The sequence below is a fragment of the Oncorhynchus clarkii genome, chromosome 11, assembly GCF_045791955.1.
Source record: "Oncorhynchus clarkii lewisi isolate Uvic-CL-2024 chromosome 11, UVic_Ocla_1.0, whole genome shotgun sequence".
Lineage (NCBI taxonomy): Eukaryota > Metazoa > Chordata > Actinopteri > Salmoniformes > Salmonidae > Oncorhynchus > Oncorhynchus clarkii.
This window is the reverse complement of record NC_092157.1, coordinates 19413321-19433736: the sequence shown is the minus strand read 5'-3', so window position 1 is coordinate 19433736 and position 20416 is coordinate 19413321. Positions and strand designations below refer to the sequence as shown.

At 40.9% G+C, this 20416-nt stretch overlaps 1 protein-coding gene across 4 annotated transcripts; it reads left to right on the top strand.

Moving 5' to 3' along the window:
- The first annotated feature begins 1405 nt into the window (after positions 1-1405).
- On the top strand, positions 1406-20401 carry LOC139420326 (zinc finger, C2HC-type containing 1A). 4 transcript variants are annotated; one of them, XM_071170303.1, is made up of 11 exons: positions 1408-1496; positions 2586-2665; positions 2765-2881; positions 3177-3212; positions 10244-10385; positions 15385-15536; positions 15756-15858; positions 16170-16275; positions 16707-16817; positions 17307-17407; positions 19896-20256. In XM_071170303.1, exons 1-11 carry the CDS (start codon positions 1481-1483, stop codon positions 20042-20044), a joined length of 1113 nt encoding a protein of 370 aa, XP_071026404.1. In that variant the 5' UTR covers positions 1408-1480; the 3' UTR covers positions 20045-20256. The 4 variants fall into 4 exon arrangements, with proteins under 4 accessions (XP_071026406.1, XP_071026404.1, XP_071026407.1 ...); XM_071170305.1 differs by lacking the exon at positions 3177-3212 and having other exon boundaries at positions 1406-1496; positions 19896-20401; XM_071170306.1 differs by lacking the exon at positions 19896-20256 and having other exon boundaries at positions 17307-17663.
- The last annotated feature ends 15 nt before the right edge of the window (positions 20402-20416 follow it).

Genomic DNA, 20416 nt, shown 5'->3' with positions numbered 1-20416 from the left:
CAGTGTGCCATCACAGCAGCAACATTTGTGACCTGTTGCCACAAGAAATCAGGCAACCAGTGAAGAACAAACACCATTGTAAATAGCACTCATATTTATGTTTATTTATTTTCCCTTTTGTACTTGAACTATTTACACATCGTTACAACACTGTATATATACATAATATGACATTTGAAACGCCTCTATTCCTTTGAAACCTTTGTGAGTGTAATGTTTACTGTTCACTTTTGATGGTTTATTTAACTTTTGTTTATTATGTATTTCACATATAAACATAAGTTTACCATTCCAATAGAGCGCTTTAAATGTAATTGAATTGAGAGTGTAGAGAGAGAGAGAGAGAGAGCGGGAGAAAGCGAGAGAGAGCTAGAGAGAGAGAGAGTACTGAGCAGTCAGTGTGTGAGATACTGACCCGCACAGCCAAGAAGAAAAACATATTGAGGCCTAAGAATGTGGTTTATTGTGGCAGCGTGTGAAAGATCCCATTCAAACTCAACTTATGTGTCCAATACAGAAGTCTGGCTGCTCAAGTTTATTGACATAAAGGCCTAATTCAAGGCTAAATGATTATACTGCAGTTTTACCAACACTCAGGTGACTTGTTGTTAGTTTTATTTGTTTAAATTATAGGCCATGCTATCTTTGCCCTGACAAAATATTACATTATGCTATGTTCTTATAGGCTAAAACAGTAAACAGTAAAATATATGTGCTGATGTTAGCAAATGAAAAATAAAACTTGTCCAAGTAGGCCTATGGAATGAGCTTTCTTCCCATTGGGTGAATTTTACTCATTGTACTTGTGCACGTGACATTAAAACGTGAAACTTAGAGAGAGAGAGACAGAGACAGACTGGGTGAAATTTCACAGTGTACCATCACAGCTGCAAGATTTGTGACCTGTTGCCACGAGAAAAGGGCAACCAGTGAAGAACAAACACCATTGTAAATACAACCCATATTTATGCTTATTTATTTTATCTTGTGTCCTTTAACCATTTGTACATTGTTAAAACACTGTATATATATAATATGACATTTGTAATGTCTTTATTGTTTTGAAACTTCTGTATGTGTAATGTTTACTGTTAATTTTTTATTGTTTTTCACTTTATATATTCACTTTATATATTATCTACCTCACTTGCTTTGGCAATGTTAACACATGTTTCCCATGCCAATAAAGCCCTTGAATTGAATTGAATTGAGAGAGACAGAGACAGAGACAGAGACAGAGACAGAGACAGAGACAGAGACAGAGACAGAGACAGAGACAGAGACAGAGACAGAGACAGAGACTGAGGGAAAGGGTCGCCTCCCACGCCCCACCTGCCGTTCAAAATAAACAATGCACCCGTTCCTGTCTTGCTAACAGCAAAGGAATGGCCAATGATATCCTCGGATGTTGGGATGTGGTGCCGTCTCCTAGACAAGTTAGTTGCTACAGCAGCATCAGCGACCGACACAGACAAGAGAGATGGAGGACTTTGAAGGTAAGACGTTAAGTAAATAATAAATTGAGGAGATAAACAGTTATCTATTTTACTGTTGAATAAATCCTAGGTTTTCAATGCGATTTCTTATTTTGGTGTGTTGATTTTCGGGGATTTTTCAGTGCCGCAGAACTGCACTATTGTCGTTTACCGACCTCTTTCTTTGCGGTGTCTGGCCAAAACAGGGCGGAGTATGACGCTATGGTTAGGGCGTTATCCCAGTATTGGTAGCACTGATTGTTCGTAATGCATGCTTTTACCTTGTTTTTAATAGTTGAATAGCTGATTACTATTTGATAGCTCTAAAGCTATTTGATAGCCTTTCATAGGCCACAACGCTTGAAGAAAGGACATGTTGTTTGCTTGGAATGGCAGGCTTGGCAGCCTCATGCTAACCGGCTAGCTAATATTGATAGAATAGCCTAGATCAATATTTATTTGATATCATAGCCTAAACAATAGCCTAAAAACGGGCATGGCACAACCTAGCTAGCTACATCTAAAATGCTTCTCAGACAGTAAAGCCACTGAAACCATCACCAACAGCCTTGATGCATTGCTAGAATGAAGCATTTATATTACTTAGCCATTCTGACTTATTGTCTAACGCTACTATTTTATGCAATTATTGATGCTATTTTGAACCAGTGCATAATAGTGTTTGTTACTTGAATACATTTTGCTTAAACCTGGCACCTCTCGCTTCATATTTATGTCAAATGCTGTTATGTTTCAGGCTGCCTGGGTGCCTACCTGATCATTTAAAATAGAACAGAATTTGGTAAAATACTGCAACGACCCTGGGTTTATAATCGCGGAAATCGACTCTGCCGCACGTGCATGCTTTTGCGGCACAGTCGATAGCGCGCCGGACCTCAGGCTCGAAGGTCGAGGCCTGCTCCCTGCTGTTTCATTACAATACATTTCACACAAACAAACAAATAGCGTTGCTATATTCCTGCTTGCCATATATTCTGTTACCCATTAGGCCTAAGCATATTTCTGTCAAGTACTCTTATGCCCTGGTGGTGTATCCTAGCCAAGGCTACTGTATGACAGACAGCTCTGCATCCATTCACTTCTGTACAGATGTGGAAGAGGCTCCGCCCTCCAATGAAGAGCTGATCCCCTGTAAAATCTGTGGAAGGAGCTTCTTCACTAAAGTCCTGGTAAGACACACACACACACACACACACACACACACACTATAGCATGTACGTGTATTTTGAGGTTTAAACCTCCCTGTCACTTTCCTTCTCGCCCTGTAGAAGAAACATACCCCAATCTGTCAGAAAGCAGCAGCTAAGAAGAGGAAGGTGTTTGACTCTGGCAGGCAGAGAGCTGAGGGAACTGAGATCTCCACTATCAAACCTATCAAATCTAAGGTGAGACAACATAACAACACTCACACGCAAACACACACACACACACACACACACACACACACACACACACACACACACACACACACACACAGCTCCAATAACTGTTAGGCCACAGACATGCCAAAACGTGCCTCAGACCACAGTGAAAGAGGCTGTTGAAGGGACCTAGTGATGGGTTTAAGACAAGGATCCACTCTACTGTGAAACAAGTCCACATTTGTTAGCTAGCTGTGACCATCAACATTTCTGTTTCCTGATCATTTGTTATACACCTTAAACCACTTATGTATTTCAGTCACACACTTCTACCACCACTGCTAAGACTGTGAAAGTAAGTTGAATAGTCTTTATTTTACGTTTGTGTGTTGTTGTAACACAACATTGCTGTGTGTATAAGGTATTCAAAAATGTATTGATCCTTTTGCACTGTAACTTGCTCTATTTTGTCAGAAGCTCTATTTGAAACAGTAGGCTGGTCAGTAGTCTGGTCAGAATATCGACCAATCCAATACTGTCATTTAACAACTGCATGCACTAATCCCCTTCCACTCTTTCCCTATTCTTTAACAGACAGTTTTTAAATGATCTTGTTTTCATACAATTCATTTTCTAAACTAGAAAGGTAATAAATACTAAAAGCTCCCCTGCATTCAGAACTAAGCTGTATGTGCTTGGGCCATCCAAACCAGAGCTATAAACTCCTAGACTTGACCCATATCTGTCTGTATGTGCTTGGGGAATCCAAACCAGAGCTATACACTCCTAGACTGGTCCCATATCTGTCTGTATGTGCTTTGGCCATCCAACCAGATCTATACACTCCTAGACTGGTCCCATATCTGTCTGTATGTGCTTCAGCTCAACTCTATTGAACTATTATTGCTGGTTGTGTAGTCTAAATCTAGGTGATAACAGTAGTCTGATTTAAGAGGAGTAGCTAGATGCTTAGGCTCCGTCCTATACTCTACTGCTTCTGACAGCTAGCCACGCTGCCTGACATGCATTTTAATGGGAACGGAAAAGGAAAACAACACTGTATTATGTCCTGAACAGCTGTTCCCTCCCTGCTGGCTACCAGAATAACAATTGGCGATTGTGTGTCCTAAATGGTACTCTATTTCCTATATAGTGCACTACTTTTGGGAGGGAACCTAGGTGTGTTCTCCAGTAGTGTCGTTTTCATGGGATAAACCAAATCCCAGGTATATACTGTGGTTAGTTTGGTACGTACTTTATAACATTCATTTCTATTTAGGATTCTAATAGACACTAATGGCACTATTCTCCAGGGCTTGAAAATATGTATTCTTTCGGCACTTAAACATCATGGTAAATGCAATGGCTTGGGACTGTCCTAAATTAGTGCACTAAACTAGAGCATGCAGATATCTGGAGGATAAATAATCCCTTTGAGTTGGGACTGGTGAATTGCACTGCACTTAAATGGAGATTACACGTATTGGACGTGCACTTGCAGTGTACTCTGTATAAAACACAGTTTAATCACAGATGAGGGAAACAAGCATCTGATCTAAGCTGTAACCAGATAGGGCTGATATGAGGTCACTGGGATTGTCATGTGGACAACCGTGAAGTGGTATGACGCTGAACCACTTCTGTCACTAGTGGTCAGTCTCAGATCCCGTGAAGACCTAAAGCACCGGTATAGAGGGCTTTACATTAGGGCCTGGATGATACCAGTATCACGATACTCGTTAGTATCGTGGCAAGGAAACAAAACACAAAGCTTATTTAACTTCTGTAGGAAAACAGCCCTAAACATTATGTTGTCATTCAAAGTCACGTTTATTTATTTTCCAAGCTATAGCAAACAATATTCTACATACAGCACATTTTTTAAATGACCAAAGAGTTTGGTCTGCTTCGATTCTGGTATTTCACCAGCTTTGGCACGCATTAAGTAATGACAATTCTGTTGTCCGACATCAAACTTATCCTTGTCAATCACAAAGCTTCACAGAAGTGCTTGTAATGCATTAATTCTCCCCATTTAAATAATGTTGCTCTGAGCTGTACTTGTCTATTGTCACACATGCTTTGACATTCAGCCCGGGGAACACACAGCATATGCCATTTCATCCTTTTACTTGACTTTGACAGGTAAATGTTTAAACACCCTTATATTTAGCTAATAAGTTATGGGTTAAAAATATGCATATCTTTATAACTAACTACTGATCACTAGTAGGCAATCTGTCTTCAGACAAAATAGCCTAATAGGTGGGGAGTTTGAAAGGAGAGAAAGCATGTGATGGTGTGATCACATTGGCTGGTGATGATACATTTACTGCAGTATTAGGCCTAATATTTAGCCAACGAATGATGGGTTAATATGAATGAGCTTCTTCAGCTACACATAGCCTTTTTTTCCAGATGAGCCCTTTCGCAATTACACAAGCCTCTCCTCTATTCCTTTTCTCCTGGGTTTTCTCCCAGTTTTTCAAAAGGAATCTGCTAGGATTTCCCCAATTAGATAGGATTACATGTTAGAATTGTGTTTTTCATAACGGAAAAATTAGATTCTGATCTTATGGCTAGGGATAAGGATTTGGTAATCCAATCTCACCTTTTAATCAGGATTAAATGTTGTTTTTGCGTTTTTCTACACTTAAAGGGTAGTGATTAGGACAGAAGGCATCTTGAGAAAGACACCAATGATGATGCCTATAGAAATCTTGTAAAGCAGGAAACGGAGAGGGCAGAAAAGCTGACTTTTCTTGCTGAAGAACAGATCAAGTTGATAGTGCTCCAACAAAAAGAGACAACTGTGCATTTCTTATTTCAAGCACGCTTGAAAGATGCTGGGGTTGCGTTTTCAGATGATGAAGACTTCTGGTGAGATGGCAAATTTAGTCAAAAAATATTGGAAGTGTTATATTAAAAGTTATGCAAATAAATTAGCTTACAAGTGACATGCAAGCTATTTTGTCTTGGCTATCGTCATGTAGTTCATCATGTGCCAGTTTTTTTTAAAGGTATCTTATTGGTTTTTGGCAAATCGGATAGGATTAAATGTTAGCATTAAGTTTTTCAAAACTGGAACATTTGTTTCCTCATAGGGATAAAGATTTAGTAATCCAATTTTACCTTTTGTGTGTAGTTTTTGTGTTTTTCAAATCTCAAAGGTAGTGATTAGGATAGTTTTTTTTGAATCCCCACAATCTGGATTAGCTTTATCCCACTGGAAGGGTGGATTCAGGGTGTGTTTAGAAAGGTGAAAGGCTCTACAACCAAGAAAGGTGAGAAAGTAAAAATGGTTTTCTTACATCTGAAAACCAAAAGTTCTTTATGTTAAATTGACTGCAGTATAGGTATGTTGTTATATTGAGAACTGTCAAATAAATGCATCTACTTATTTATAAGTGATATGCAGGCTCTATAATTTTTAATCAAGGTACCTTTTATTCATGTAGTTTACTCATGTTTCCCTATGACAGTGGATAAGTAGTACCTCAACCTGTCCAGTAGATGGCGAGGTGTAGGCCTGTTCAATGCACTGAAAATCTGTATTCTTTTTTCTTGATATTGTGGTATCTGATACAAATGATTTATATCCAATAATTTTTCGAAAAACTGGCACAAACAGTCAGATCGATCTGATCCTGGATAGAAAAAAAGAGGATTACAGAATCCAGCTCATTCTGATCCCCCAATTTATTTATTTTTAACCGGCTCCTGGAGTCACAAAAGCTATAGGCTGCAATATCTTGTTGGACATTTATGTTGAGCATGTTTTGCTACAATTAATCCTGTTTAGATAACTGTCTGCTGCTACTATAAACAAAATCAGTTGGCAGGGATGTTTGCTAGCAGGCAATGTGCATGAGATCTAACAAAGCAGAGTGAGGGTAGGAAACATGGAACAAAATGTTCATCAAGGTCAGATGTTGTATTTCTTGCTGAAAGAGCACATTCAAAGGCTTCTAAAGCACATACAAACTCAAATAAAATGGGGGCATATCCCTTGTTTGTTATATGACAGCAGTTCCACATATTCCAGTGACACAAGTTATTGTTATTTATATTATTAGTTATAGTCTTACTACACTGAACAAAAATATAAATGCACCGTGCAACAATTTCTACGATTTTACTGAGTTACAGTTCATATAAGGAAATCAGTCAATTGTTGGTCACAGATACAGTGCCTTGCGAAAGTATTCGGCCCCCTTGAACTTTGCGACCTTTTGCCACATTTCAAGCTTCAAACATAAAGATATAAAACTGTATTTTTTTGTGAAGAATCAACAACAAGTGGGACACAATCATGAAGTGGAACGACATTTATTGGATATTTCAAACTTTTTTAACAAATCAAAAACTGAAAAATTGGGCGTGCAAAATTATTCAGCCCCCTTAAGTTAATACTTTGTAGCGCCACCTTTTGCTGCGATTAGAGCTGTAAGTCGCTTGGGGTATGTCTCTATCAGTTTTGCACATCGAGAGACTGACATTTTTTCCCATTCCTCCTTGCAAAACAGCTCGAGCTCAGTGAGGTTGGATGGAGAGCATTTGTGAACAGCAGTTTTCAGTTCTTTCCACAGATTCTCGATTGGATTCAGGTCTGGACTTTGACTTGGCCATTCTAACACCTGGATATGTTTATTTTTGAACCATTCCAATGTAGATTTTGCTTTATGTTTTGGATCATTGTCTTGTTGGAAGACAAATCTCCGTCCCAGTCTCAGGTCTTTTGCAGACTCCATCAGGTTTTCTTCCAGAATGGTCCTGTATTTGGCTCCATCCATCTTCCCATCAATTTTAACCATCTTCCCTGTCCATGCTGAAGAATAGCAGGCCCAAACCATGATGCTGCCACCACCATGTTTGACAGTGGGGATGGTGTGTTCAGCTGTGTTGCTTTTTCGCCAAACATAACGTTTTGCATTGTTGCCAAAAAGTTCAATTTTGGTTTCATCTGACCAGAGCACCTTCTTCCACATGTTTGGTGTGTCTCCCAGGCGGCTTGTGGCAAACTTTAAACTACACTTTTTATGGATATCTTTAAGAAATGGCTTTCTTCTTGCCACTCTTCCATAAAGGCCAGATTTGTGCAATATACGACTGATTGTTGTCCTATGGACAGAGTCTCCCACCTCAGCTGTAGATCTCTGCAGTTCATCCAGAGTGATCATGGGCCTCTTGGCTGCATCTCTGATCAGTCTTCTCCTTGTATGAGCTGAAAGTTTAGAGGGACGGCCAGGTCTTGGTAGATTTGCAGTGGTCTGATACTCCTTCCATTTCAATATTATCGCTTGCACAGTGCTCATTGGGATGTTTAAAGCTTGGGAAATCTTTTTGTATCCAAATCCGGCTTTAAACTTCTTCACAACAGTATCTCGGACCTGCCTGGTGTGTTCCTTGTTCTTCATGATGCTCTCTGCGCTTTTAACGGACCTCTGAGACTATCACAGTGCAGGTGCATTTATACGGAGACTTGATTACACACAGGTGGATTGTATTTATCATCATTAGTCATTTAGGTCAACATTGGATCATTCAGAGATCCTCACTGAACTTCTGGAGAGAGTTTGCTGCACTGAAAGTAAAGGGGCTGAATAATTTTGCACGCCCAATTTTTCAGTTTTTGATTTGTTAAAAAAGTTTGAAATATCCAATAAATGTCGTTCCACTTCATGATTGTGTCCCACTTGTTGTTGATTCTTCACAAAAAAATACAGTTTTATATCTTTATGTTTGAAGCCTGAAATGTGGCAAAAGGTCGCAAAGTTCAAGGGGGCCGAATACTTTCGCAAGGCACTGTACCTTGGCGTGGCTCAGAAAACCAGTCCGTATCTAGTTTGACCACCATTTCCCTCATGTGACGTATCTCCTTCGTATAGAGTTGATTGTGGCCTGTGGAATGTTGTCCCACTCCTCTTCAATGGCTGTGTGAAGTTGCTGGATATTGTTGGGAACTGGAACATGCTGTCACACATGTCAATCCAGAGCGTCCCACACATGCTCAATGGGTGACATGTCTGGTGAGTATGCAGGTCATGGAAGAACTGGGACTTTTTCAACTTTCAAGAATTGTGTTATCATGCTGAAACATGAGGTGATGGCGGATGAATGGCACAACAATTGTCCACAGGATCTCATCACAGTATCTCTGTGCATTCAAATTGCCATCGATAAAATGCAATTGTGTTTGCCCACACAACACCGTACACGCTGTCTGCCATCTGCCCGGTACAGTTAAAACCGGGACACTTCTCCAGCGTGCCAGTGGCTGGTCTCAAGACGATCCCGCAGGTGAAGAAGCCGGATGTGGAGGGCTGGCATGGTTACACGTGGTCTGCGGTTGTTAGGCCGGTTGGATGTACTGCCAAATTCTCTAAAATACGTTGGAAGTGGTTTATGGTAGAGAAATTAACATTCTTGGGCAACAGCTCTGGTGGATAGTCATGCAGTCAGCATGCCAATTGCACACTCCTTCAAAACTTGAGACATCTGTGGCATTGTGTTGTTTAACAAAACTGCACATTTTACAGTGGCCTTTTTATTGTCTCCAGCACAAGGTGCACCTGTGTAATGATCATGCTGTTTAATCAGCTTCTTGATATACCACACCTGTCAGGTGGATGGATTATCTTGGCAATAGAGAAATCTCCCTAACAGGAATGTAAACAAATTTGTGCACAAAATTTGAAAGTAGTACACTTTTTTGTGCGTATGGAACATTTCTGAGATCTTCTATTTCAGCTCGAAACATGGGACCAACACTTTACATGTTGTGTTTTGTATAGTTCAGTATATAAAATATATGTGCGTTGACTGTGGTCAGGGCAGGGAATGTATGTGTTTTTTTGTCTGTTTTAATGAACAAAATCATGTACTATTGATTTAATTTGCATGGCACAGCCATGTAGCAGCCTATGGACAGTACAGACCAGTAACATAATTCAACTCAAAATATGCCATTATATTAGTCTCTTAGGACCTGCCTAAACAAATGAATAATGCATTTATTTGTGATGGTTTATATTCAGTGGACTTATTAAAATAGGCCAGCCACACTCCCACACCCCTACTCCCACTCGTCACAGGTGTCGGCATGCGCACAGGAGATATAAAAGGCTTATGCCAGCAATAATGTGATAAGAATGGGACTGTTTGAAAGGGTAGCATATAAGCATTATAAAAAAACAAGCAGGTAACATACCGTAAATCCTGTGTGAATAAGGTATTAGAAGCAAGTGAGAGATGTTGCTGTGAGGTTTCTTTCTCTATTCTAAAGTCATTAAAAGGCACCACTTTGGATCCAGTTTCCCTTCATCATTCCAGGCGGATGGGTTACTGAAGTGTGTGTGTGTGTGTGTGTGTGTTCGTTTGTTCCAGCCGGAGCCTCCTAAGAAGCAGTCTAACTGGCGCAGGAAACACGAGGACTTCATTGCCACCATCAGAGCTGCCAAGGGCATCACTCAGGTCATGAAGGATGGGGGACCCTTACCCCCTCCTCCACCACCCTCCTACGACCCAGGTAACAACACCCTTACCCCCTCCTCCACCCCCCTCTTACAACCCAGGTAACAAAATCCTTACCCCGTCCTACGACCCAGGTAACAATATCCTTACCCCCTCCTCTAGCCCCCTCCTATGACCCAGGTAACAACACCCTTACCCAGGTAACAAAACACCCTTACTCCCCCCCCAGTACGACCCAGGTAACAACACCCTTACCCAGGTAACAAAACACCCTTACTCCCCCCTCAGTACGACCCAGGTAACAACACCCTTAACCAGGTAACAAAACACCCTTACTACCCCCTCAGTACGACCCAGGTAACAACACCCTTACCCAGGTAACAAAACACCCTTACTCCCCCCTCAGTACGACCCAGGTAACAACACCCTTACCCCCTCCTCCACCCCCCTCTTACAACCCAGGTAACAAAATCCTTACCCCGTCCTACGACCCAGGTAACAATATCCTTACCCCCTCCTCTAGCCCCCTTCTATGACCCTGGTAACAACACCCTTACCCAGGTAACAAAACACCCTTACTCCCCCCTCAGTACGACCCAGGTAACAATATCCTTACCCCCTCCTCTAGCCCCCTCCTATGACCCAGGTAACAACACCCTTACCCAGGTAACAAAACACCCTTACTCCCCCCTCAGTACGACCCAGGTAACAACACCCTTAACCAGGTAACAAAACACCCTTACTACCCCCTCAGTACGACCCAGGTAACAACACCCTTACCCAGGTAACAAAACACCCTTACTCCCCCCTCAGTACGACCCAGGTAACAACACCCTTACCCAGGTAACAAAACACCCTTACTCCCCCCTCAGTACGACCCAGGTAACAACACCCTTAACTAGGTAACAAAACACCCTTACTCCCCCCTCAGTACGACCCAGGTAACAACACCCTTACCCAGGTAACAAAACACCCTTACTCCCCCCTCAGTACGACCCAGGTAACAACAACTTTACGCAGGTCATTTTTTGTTTAGAGATTACCTGTCTGAAACATAAAATTGGAGATTGAGGTCACTGAACAACATATATTTTTTACCTTTATTTAACCAGGAAGGGCTCATTGAGTTTTAAAATCTCTTTTTCAAGAGCATCCTGGCCAAGATAGGCAGCACCAAGTCATTACAAAAATGACAGACAAACAACATGAAAAACTACAAGTAATCTAGTAAAAACCATAGAATTCACAAGAGTATAACAAAATCCAAAACAGAAAATTAAAAACATTGACAGGTCAGGGAATCAGTCTCAAGGTCATTCATCCGTGATTTAAAAATACCAATCGGGACAAGTTCTTCCAGTTTAAAAGTATTTTGTAAGGCGTTCCAAGACGATGACGCAGAGTACATAAAAGCCCTTTTTTTTTTTTTTACCAAATTCAGTTCTGAAATTTAGAACAGTTAGCAGGATAAAGTCCAGCGAACGAAGCGAGTACCCACCGCATTTCTGAAAAATAAAAATGCCCAAATAAAAAGGTAGTAAACCCAAAATGGCTTTGTAAATAAAAGTATACCAGTGACTGAGTCTACAAGTGACTAGAGAAGGCCAGCCAACCCTGGTATACAAAGTGCAGTGGTGTGTAAGGGTTTTGCAGTTTAAAATAAATCTCAAAGTGCCGTGGTAAAGAGTGTCAATTGATCTCAAACACTGAGCGGAAGCATTCAAAAATAAAATCTCCCCATAGTCTAGTAAAGGCATACTAGCCTCCTTCTGGCTTCAAAAGGAAAACAGGCCTTATTCCTAAAATAAAATCCCAATTGCAGCTTACATTTTTTGTAAGTTGTTGAATATGCAATTTAAAAGAGAGGCCATCATCAATTAACATTCCAAGATATTTATGAGGTTACAACCTCAATCTCCTTGCCCTGACGGATAGTAATAGGTGAAAGGTTCAGAGGTCTATTTCTTTCTTTAGAAAACACCATTAGTTTAGTTTTGTCAGTATTGAGGATAAGCTTCAATTGACACAAGGTATGTTGAACAGTAATAAAAGCAGTTTGCAAGTTCTGGAAAGCTTTTGTAAGAGACGAGGCACAACAGTAAATAACAGTATCATCAGCATAAAAATGAAGTTGCGCATTTTGGACATTTTTGTCTAAATCATTTATATAAATAGTGAATAAGAGAGGACCAAATACAGAGCCTTGGGGCACACCATTAAAGACAGACAAATTAACAGACATAAGCCCATCAAATTGAGTGCACTGAGTTCTATCAGACAGATAGTTAGCAAACCATGCAACTGCATGCTCTGAAAGACCTATACTCGACAATATCTGCCTTAGTATAGCATGATCAACTATATCAAAAGCCTTATAGAGATCAATAAAAAGTGAGACACAGTGCTGTTTTTTGTCAATGGCTTCAGTGATATCATTTAAAACCTTCATCGCTGCTGTAATTGTGCTATGCTTCTTCCTGAAGTCCGATTGGTACATTGATAAAATAGAGTTAGTAAATAAAAACTCTTTTAGCTGTTCACTTACAAGGGTTTCAAGTATTTTCACCAGGGGTGACGGCTTTGAGTTTGGCCTATAATTATTTAAAATAGTTAGATCTCCCCCTTTTAAAAGTGGTAGGACAAATGCTGATTTCCAGATTTTGGGAATTTCATTACATTCCAGGGTTAGGGTTAGCTATGAAATCAGCTGCCAGATTTAAAAAGCAGGGATCCAAAAGATCAGGACCTGCAGGCTTTCTCTGATCTAAGGATTTCAGGGCAATATGTACCACCTGCACTGAGAATGGCAAAAAGCTCAAAGTTTGACCAGCTCTCACTGGTTCATCCACACAGGGTTGTACAGAGACAGAGGACACTGAATCAAACAGCCTACCAGATGATACAAAGTGCTCATTGAAACAATTCAGCATTTCAGTTTTGTCATATATAGCAACAGAGTCCTTCAAAACACATGACGGTAATTGATTAACATTACTGTTACCAGACATAGACTTAATAGCCTTCCAAAACTTTCTAGGGTCATTCAGGCTATCAGGCTAAAAAACACAACGCATTGCTGTTGAACCAGCCTTAGTAGCCTCGGGTAAGGGCAGCCAATTGAGGGCTTGATATCAAACAAAAAAAGCAATCTGTTTATTAAAACAGACATAAAATATTCAGACTTGGTCTTCCTGAGAAGAAAATAACACTTGTTTCGTAACTGTCTAAAAATAAGCCAATCAGCATCAGAACATGATTTCCTTGCTTTAGCCCAGGCTAGATTCCGGTCGTGAATAATACAAGACAGCTCAGAAGAAAACCATGGATTATCCCGCCCTTTAACCCTGAACCGGCGGAATGGGGCATGTTTGTTTACTATTTGAGAAAAACCATCATGAAAGAATTTCCAGGCAGTTTCCACATCAGGAATAAGCTCAATCTTGCTCCAGTCAAAATAAAACACATCATGAAAGAAAGCCTGCTCATTAAAACACTTCAAATTTCTCTTACGAATAAAACGTGGGTTTGTCTTAGGAACCTTAGTATTTCTAACAGCAACAACAGCACAATGGTCACTTAAATCATTACAAAAAACACCAACCTCAGAATATTTATGTGGAACATTTGTCAATATCAAATCAATCCGGGTAGATTTATCTGGGCATTTAAGATTTGGGCGAGTGTGGGTGAGTTAATCAACTGGGTAAGATTCATAGAATTACAAAACATTTTTAAATCATAAGACACCGGCTTTAACCAACACCAGTTGAGATCACCAATCAAGATAATTTCACTGTAAAGAAGTTTAGACATAAGGTGTGTGAAATATATATTTTTAAAGTTTTTACATATATAGCCACACCCCCACCTTTCTTAACTTGATCATTGCGGTAAACATTGTAACCACTTATACAAATATCCTTATCAAAAACAGACTTGCTGAGCCAGGTTTCAGAAAACACAATTACATCAGCATCAGTTGATTTAGCCCAAATCCTAACCCCATCAATTTGTGACAACAGGCTGCGTACATTTAAATGGAAAATACCAAAACCAGATCTTGATTTAAAATCAGAGGGGGTTAGGAGACATTGTATATCAGGGCCAGGGTTAGGTTGCACGTTACCTGAAATCAACAAAATAAAAATAACTAGGCACCTCTGTTTAATAACCTTGCATGACTTCTCTTTCTTAAGAGACCTACTGCAAGCGAATTCTACAAGTGAGTTTCCAGACAATACAAAACAGTCATTTAAAACCATTAGACTTTGGTAGTGACACATTCGTACTATTCACGCCATGACACAAATACATAATATCTTCATGTGGTTCCAGATTATATCCGGTGACTGTGTTATTGTGTTTGTTCCAGATTATATCCGGTGACTGTGTTATTGTGTTTGTTCCAGATTATATCCGGTGACTGTGTTATTGTGTTTGTTCCAGATTATATCCGGTGACTGTGTTATTGTGTTTGTTCCAGATTATATCCGGTGACTGTGTTATTGTGTTTGTTCCAGATTATATCCGGTGACTGTGTTATTGTGTTTGTTCCAGATTAAATCCGGTGACTGTGTTATTGTGTTTGTTCCAGATTATATCCGGTGACTGTGTTATTGTGTTTGTTCCAGATTATATCCGGTGACTGTGTTGTTCCAGATTGTATCCGGTGGTTGTGTTATTTTGTTTGTTCCAGATTGTATCCCGTGGCTGTGTTCCAGATTATATCCAGTGATTGTGTTGTTCCAGATTATATCCAATGATTGTGTTGTTCCAGATTGTATCCCGTGGTTGTGTTGTTCCAGATTGTATCCCGTGGTTGTGTTGTTCCAGATTGTATCCCGTGGTTGTGTTGTTCCAGATTGTATCCCGTGGTTGTGTTGTTCCAGATTGTATCCCGTGGTTGTGTTGTTCCAGATTGTATCCCGTGGTTGTGTTGTTCCAGATTGTATCCAGTGGTTGTGTTGTTCCAGATTGTATCCCGTGGTTGTGTTGTTCCAGATTGTATCCAGTTATTGTGTTCCAGATTATATCCAGTGATTGTGTTGTTCCAGATTATATCCAGTGTCCATTCTGCGAGCGGCGGTTCAGTGAGAATGCAGCAGACAGACACATGAAATTCTGTAAGGAGCAGCACGCTCGCATGCAGAATAAGGCCAAGGTACCCGGGGTTGTGGACGCCAAGAAAACACCTGCACGCACACAGGTAGGACAGCACTGATGTGTGTGTGTTTGTTTAACGTTTCTTTAAGTGTGTGAGCCATACACTGACAGTAAAGTGCGCAGTGAGTGTTGCATAGCATAAAACAAAAGTGTGTGTGTGTCTGTGTGTGTGTCTGTGTGTGTGTCTGTGTGTGTGTCTGTGTCTGTGTGTGTGTGTGTGTGTGTGTGTGTGTGTGTGTGTGTGTGTGTGCGCACTCCACAGTTCAAGCCTCCTGCTCCTGTGAAGAAGGCTAACTCTCTTGCTGTGTCCGCTGTGCCCTCTTCCTCCCGTTTACCCCAGAGATCTGTCCTGGGCCAGCCCTCCGGTAACTCACACACGGTGTCTCAAGTCAGATGATGGTGCAGATATTGGTGTAAACCAGGGGTTATTTCACATGCTTGTCTCTATTTCTGCTCAGTCTCTTTAAGAACACTGTCCCTCTGTCTTACAGAGGACAACTCCAAGTAGACCCTGTCTCTTCTGTGCTAGGCCACACTGACTGAAGCTGAATCAACAAAGCCTCTTGGGCTGGGCACATCGGCCATTCAGATACAATGTCATTGAATTTAAGCCATTTTGCTGGAGAGATAGGACTGAGATGTTTTTAAGTCTACACCTCTCCTCTTGTCCCTATAGGGATTTCATCCAGTAAGGTTCCCTCTGCAGGATCAGTGAGGAGCGCTCCGTCTGGTTACTCTCCTAACCGCAACGCCACTTCTGGCCTCACTAGTCCACCTTCAGGGTTAGTACACACACACACCATGCTGACAACACTAACACACATACACACCATGCTCAATTTCTAAAACAGTTTGAATGATGTCTGTGAGTATAACAGAACTCATATGGCAGGCAAAAACCTGAGAAAAATCCAACCAGGAAGTGGGAGATCTGAGGTTTGTAGTTTTTCAAAGCTTGGCCTACCGAATACACAGTCTATTGATGATTTATGTTAAAAACATCCTAAAGATTGATTCCATACATCGTTTGACTTGTTTCTATGACCTGTAACGGAACTTTTCGAGTTTTTGTCTGGACGAAGTGCTTGTGCCTCATGAACTTGCACAATTGGTGGCTGACTAAATACTTTTTTGCCCCACTGTACGTTTAAGACCACCAGTAAAAACTCTTCCCTTCTTTCTCCTCTTCTTCTTCCTCCTCTCCTTCTCCCAGTGTTGGAGGTAAGCCCCGTGCAGTAGGTTCCTATGGCTCTGTGAAAATCTCTCAGACAGCAGGGGGACTCAACAACAGGAAAGCCTACAACACAGACAAATACAACTCCAGGTAGGAAAAGGCCTGTATGAGTGTGACTGGGAGATTGTATGTGATGCTTTACTTGTAGTTGAAGTGTTAGACAAAATAGAAGTCCAGACAATAAACACTGTCCTCTTGTGGTTGGTGTTGGTATCGCTCAAAGGACCTTCCCCTCTGACCTTCTCCTCCAGTGGGTTTTGAGAAGGAGGCAAGGAGAGAGGACGCAAGGAGTATGCAATTAAGATTCACCTATAGTGTTGTCCTGCTGTCCATATTTACATGGTGACATCATACTCAATATGTCTTCTAGTCGCTTTAGCGGATGACTCAACTCAAACACCCTTCTGCTCTCTCTCTCTTTCTCTCTCTCACTGACGTCAGATGTAATGATGTCATTACTAATGCATTAATTTCCTACCTCGCTCTTTCCCCACTCTCTCTCACCCCCTCTTTCTTTGTGTGTGTGTTTTATATCTCACTCTCTACTTTTTTCCCCTTCCCTGTCTTTCTCCACTTCAGGAGCGATGGCAAAAGTGAAAACGTGGATAATGGGGGAATGATGACAAAGTTCTGCCACGAGTGTGGAACACAGTACCCTGTAGACTGGGCCAAGTTCTGCTGTGAGTGTGGGGTCCGTAGGATGTGTATTTAAAGGAGGAGAGTGAGGGATAGAGGTGAGGGATAGAGGAGGAGGAGAAGAGAGAGAGAGAGAAAGGAGTAGGATGATAGAGAAAAGGGGGAAAGAAAAGGGGGAAAGATAAGTGGAGAGGAGGGAAATAGGAAATGAAATTAAAGAAGGGCAGTTCACTGGAACCCTGGGCCATGATGCTGTTATGACACTTACCTAGTTAAAATAGTACACGGCAAGCAGGAGTGTCGTGTATGTCCCCCCCCCCCCCCCCCCCCCCCTCATAATATTGTAAAGTCAGTTTGATATCAGCTCTCATAACTGTTAATGTCACTATTATGACAGTGTTATGTAGGCTTTACTACAGAAGACTCGAGCACATAATTACCCCGAGTGTCCACCCTAACCCATTCTTATCCCAACCACTGCCTATGTACCACGATCTACAAGCCCTCTCCAGTATAACCCTAGGTAGAAAAACACTCATCCCATCTACTCCCTCCCACCCATTTCTCTCCTGACTCACATTTTCAATGTATTACTATTGAAGTGCAATATGATTGACCACTGATTTTAAAAAAGGAGTTTAATTCTTGAAGATGAATGGAATGTGTGACTGTCAAAGTGGACTCATTCTTTTCATTGAGTCATGAGTAGAATTAATGTTAAGTATTTGGAGAATAATACACATGGCTTTTACAGGGACCAGTGTAAGAGCAGGTTGGCCTTTTATTGTTATGAATCTTGTCCTGCAGGCAGAACTGAGGTTGTGTCTACACTTGACAATTTCATGCAACTTCTGCTGTCAGAATACGAAGATCGCATTGAAAAGACGGGTCTAGACGCACAAAAGTCGCTTTGTGGTCTGATTGTGTTCACATCTGAAGTGGTCAGGGATGCATTGTGTGTGGATTTCTCCTCAGTCTGGACGCAATCAGGCTACAGAAAGCGCAAACAGTGGGCAACACTCCTCCACCAAATCCCCAGAAAACGTGTGTTTTGGGACAGAGAGGCACCTTTTCATTATAACGTTGGAGGGAATACGTTCTTAGTGTGAGAGGAACGTGTTTTCTGGCCTCAAATGGTAGCCAACTAGCTAATATTTAGAAAAACATTTTTGTTTGGCTAGCGTTATCCCGTTTGCAATCCCTTTAGTGTTGTTCACTATCTTGCTGGCTAGCTACAGAGGTTAGCTAGCTAGTTAGCTACAGTAGTTATTATCATATTTTGCCTATACCACCGTTTGTAGAATGCATACTGTCATTCGAATACGGTGTGAAAAAAAGGGAATCCGGACACACTGTGGACACGGTAGACACATTTAAGTGTAGGCACATGACCTGATCAGAATACAAAAGCTGCATGAACTGTCAAGTCTAGACACGGCCCGAGTGATTTCCCCTTAGGACAGATTGCAATGTCAAAATTGTCTATATTGTAAAAATTCCTGAAAACAAGAATGAGCATTTTTGGACTTCATTTAGGGTTAGGCATTAGGTTTAGCGGTGTGGTTATGGTGAGGGTAAGGGTGACGTTTAAAATCAGATTTTATGACTGCAGAGCTGCCTCCAGAACAACGTTTATGAAGAAAAACCCTCCACTAACATGCAGCATAAGAGGCCATTGCTGTTTAAATAGTTGTGGAACAGGTCAGGGTTTTTAAATGATTTTAAAGGCAGCAGTTTCAATACACAGTATAACATTTCTGATACAATTATACGATACAAGGTGTTAAAATTGACCATCATTCATATACTGCTATTTCCACATACTGTATACAAGGAAATGGGTTCATTTATTTCATCGCTCTGTGTTTGTTTTAACTAAGAAATCAAAATGTATTTTTTTCCTGGTTTTGTGAAAGATGTTTTCTGTATCTACCTACATGTGTTCTGTGTTTCCTTCAGTGAGTACGATTACGTGCACACAGTAAAACGACTATTGTGTATAGTCAGATTACCTGATGGCACTCTGATAAATGCAGAAAATCGGCAATTAAAATATCTATGTTCTATCACAGTGTTAGTTTTGGGAAGCATATTTGATTCTGAGTTCAGACATATAACGTTTGTATGTGAAAACCACTCCTAAGACACTCAAACTCACTTCACTCACATTAAAGTGGGAGGCTCGCTTAGCTGGTGCCCAACACACGTGCTGATCAAATACACGGCTGGAACACAGATTAAGGTGTTTACATGTCCTAATTTGAAAGATTACTCAGAAAACCGTATGCTTACTTAGATTTTGACCTTACGCCGATTTAACATCAGAGTAAGGTGTTTGCATTACTACTGCATAGTCTGCCAACTGCTATAGTCTGTTTTAATTTCGAATTCTTACTGTGCATGTAAACATACTCTGTGTTAATTTTGAATCACTATTGAATGGGATAATCTGGGATTTATGGTACGGGCTGGTACATGCACTGACCGGTCCTCACCAACATTGACCAGTCCTCACCAACACTGTCCCTGCAGGTCACATTCATCCAGTTGCCCAGACCACATCAATGATCTTCAATCATGGTCCTGGACCCCACAGGCTGCGCAGGCTTTTGACCCAGCCCGGCACTAACACACCTGTTTCTGCTGTTCTTGATGAGGCTCATGGTGGTCCATTTAGCTGAATCAGTGTGTTAGTGTTGGGCAGGAACAAAAGCCTGCACACACTGCTGCCCACCAGTAAGACTGTAAAGACATCTACCCAACTCATGATATGGGTAAATAATAATTTTACACTATAAGGAACTCATCTAATTTCATACATATCATTAATGTTATTGTAGTCATCTTTATATTGAGCTGTATCGAAACATCTTCATTTGTGTCATTTTAAAGAACTTGCAATGACTGTAAATGCACCCTGATGCAAGCATTATTTAGATGATATGCAATGCTTACCTGACTGGATAGGGCATTCCTATGCTGGAAATTGACTGTCGGACTTCCGTCCTGAACATTTAACAATAAACATTTCTAAAGAATCTTCTGTGTATTAG

Coding starts and splice junctions, on each gene's coding strand:
- LOC139420326 (XM_071170303.1), top strand. Junction 2,882..3,176: donor TCAAACCTATCAAATCTAAG/GTGAGACAACAT, acceptor TATGTATTTCAG/TCACACACTTCTACCACCAC. Junction 16,276..16,706: donor CTCACTAGTCCACCTTCAGG/GTTAGTACACAC, acceptor TCCTTCTCCCAG/TGTTGGAGGTAAGCCCCGTG.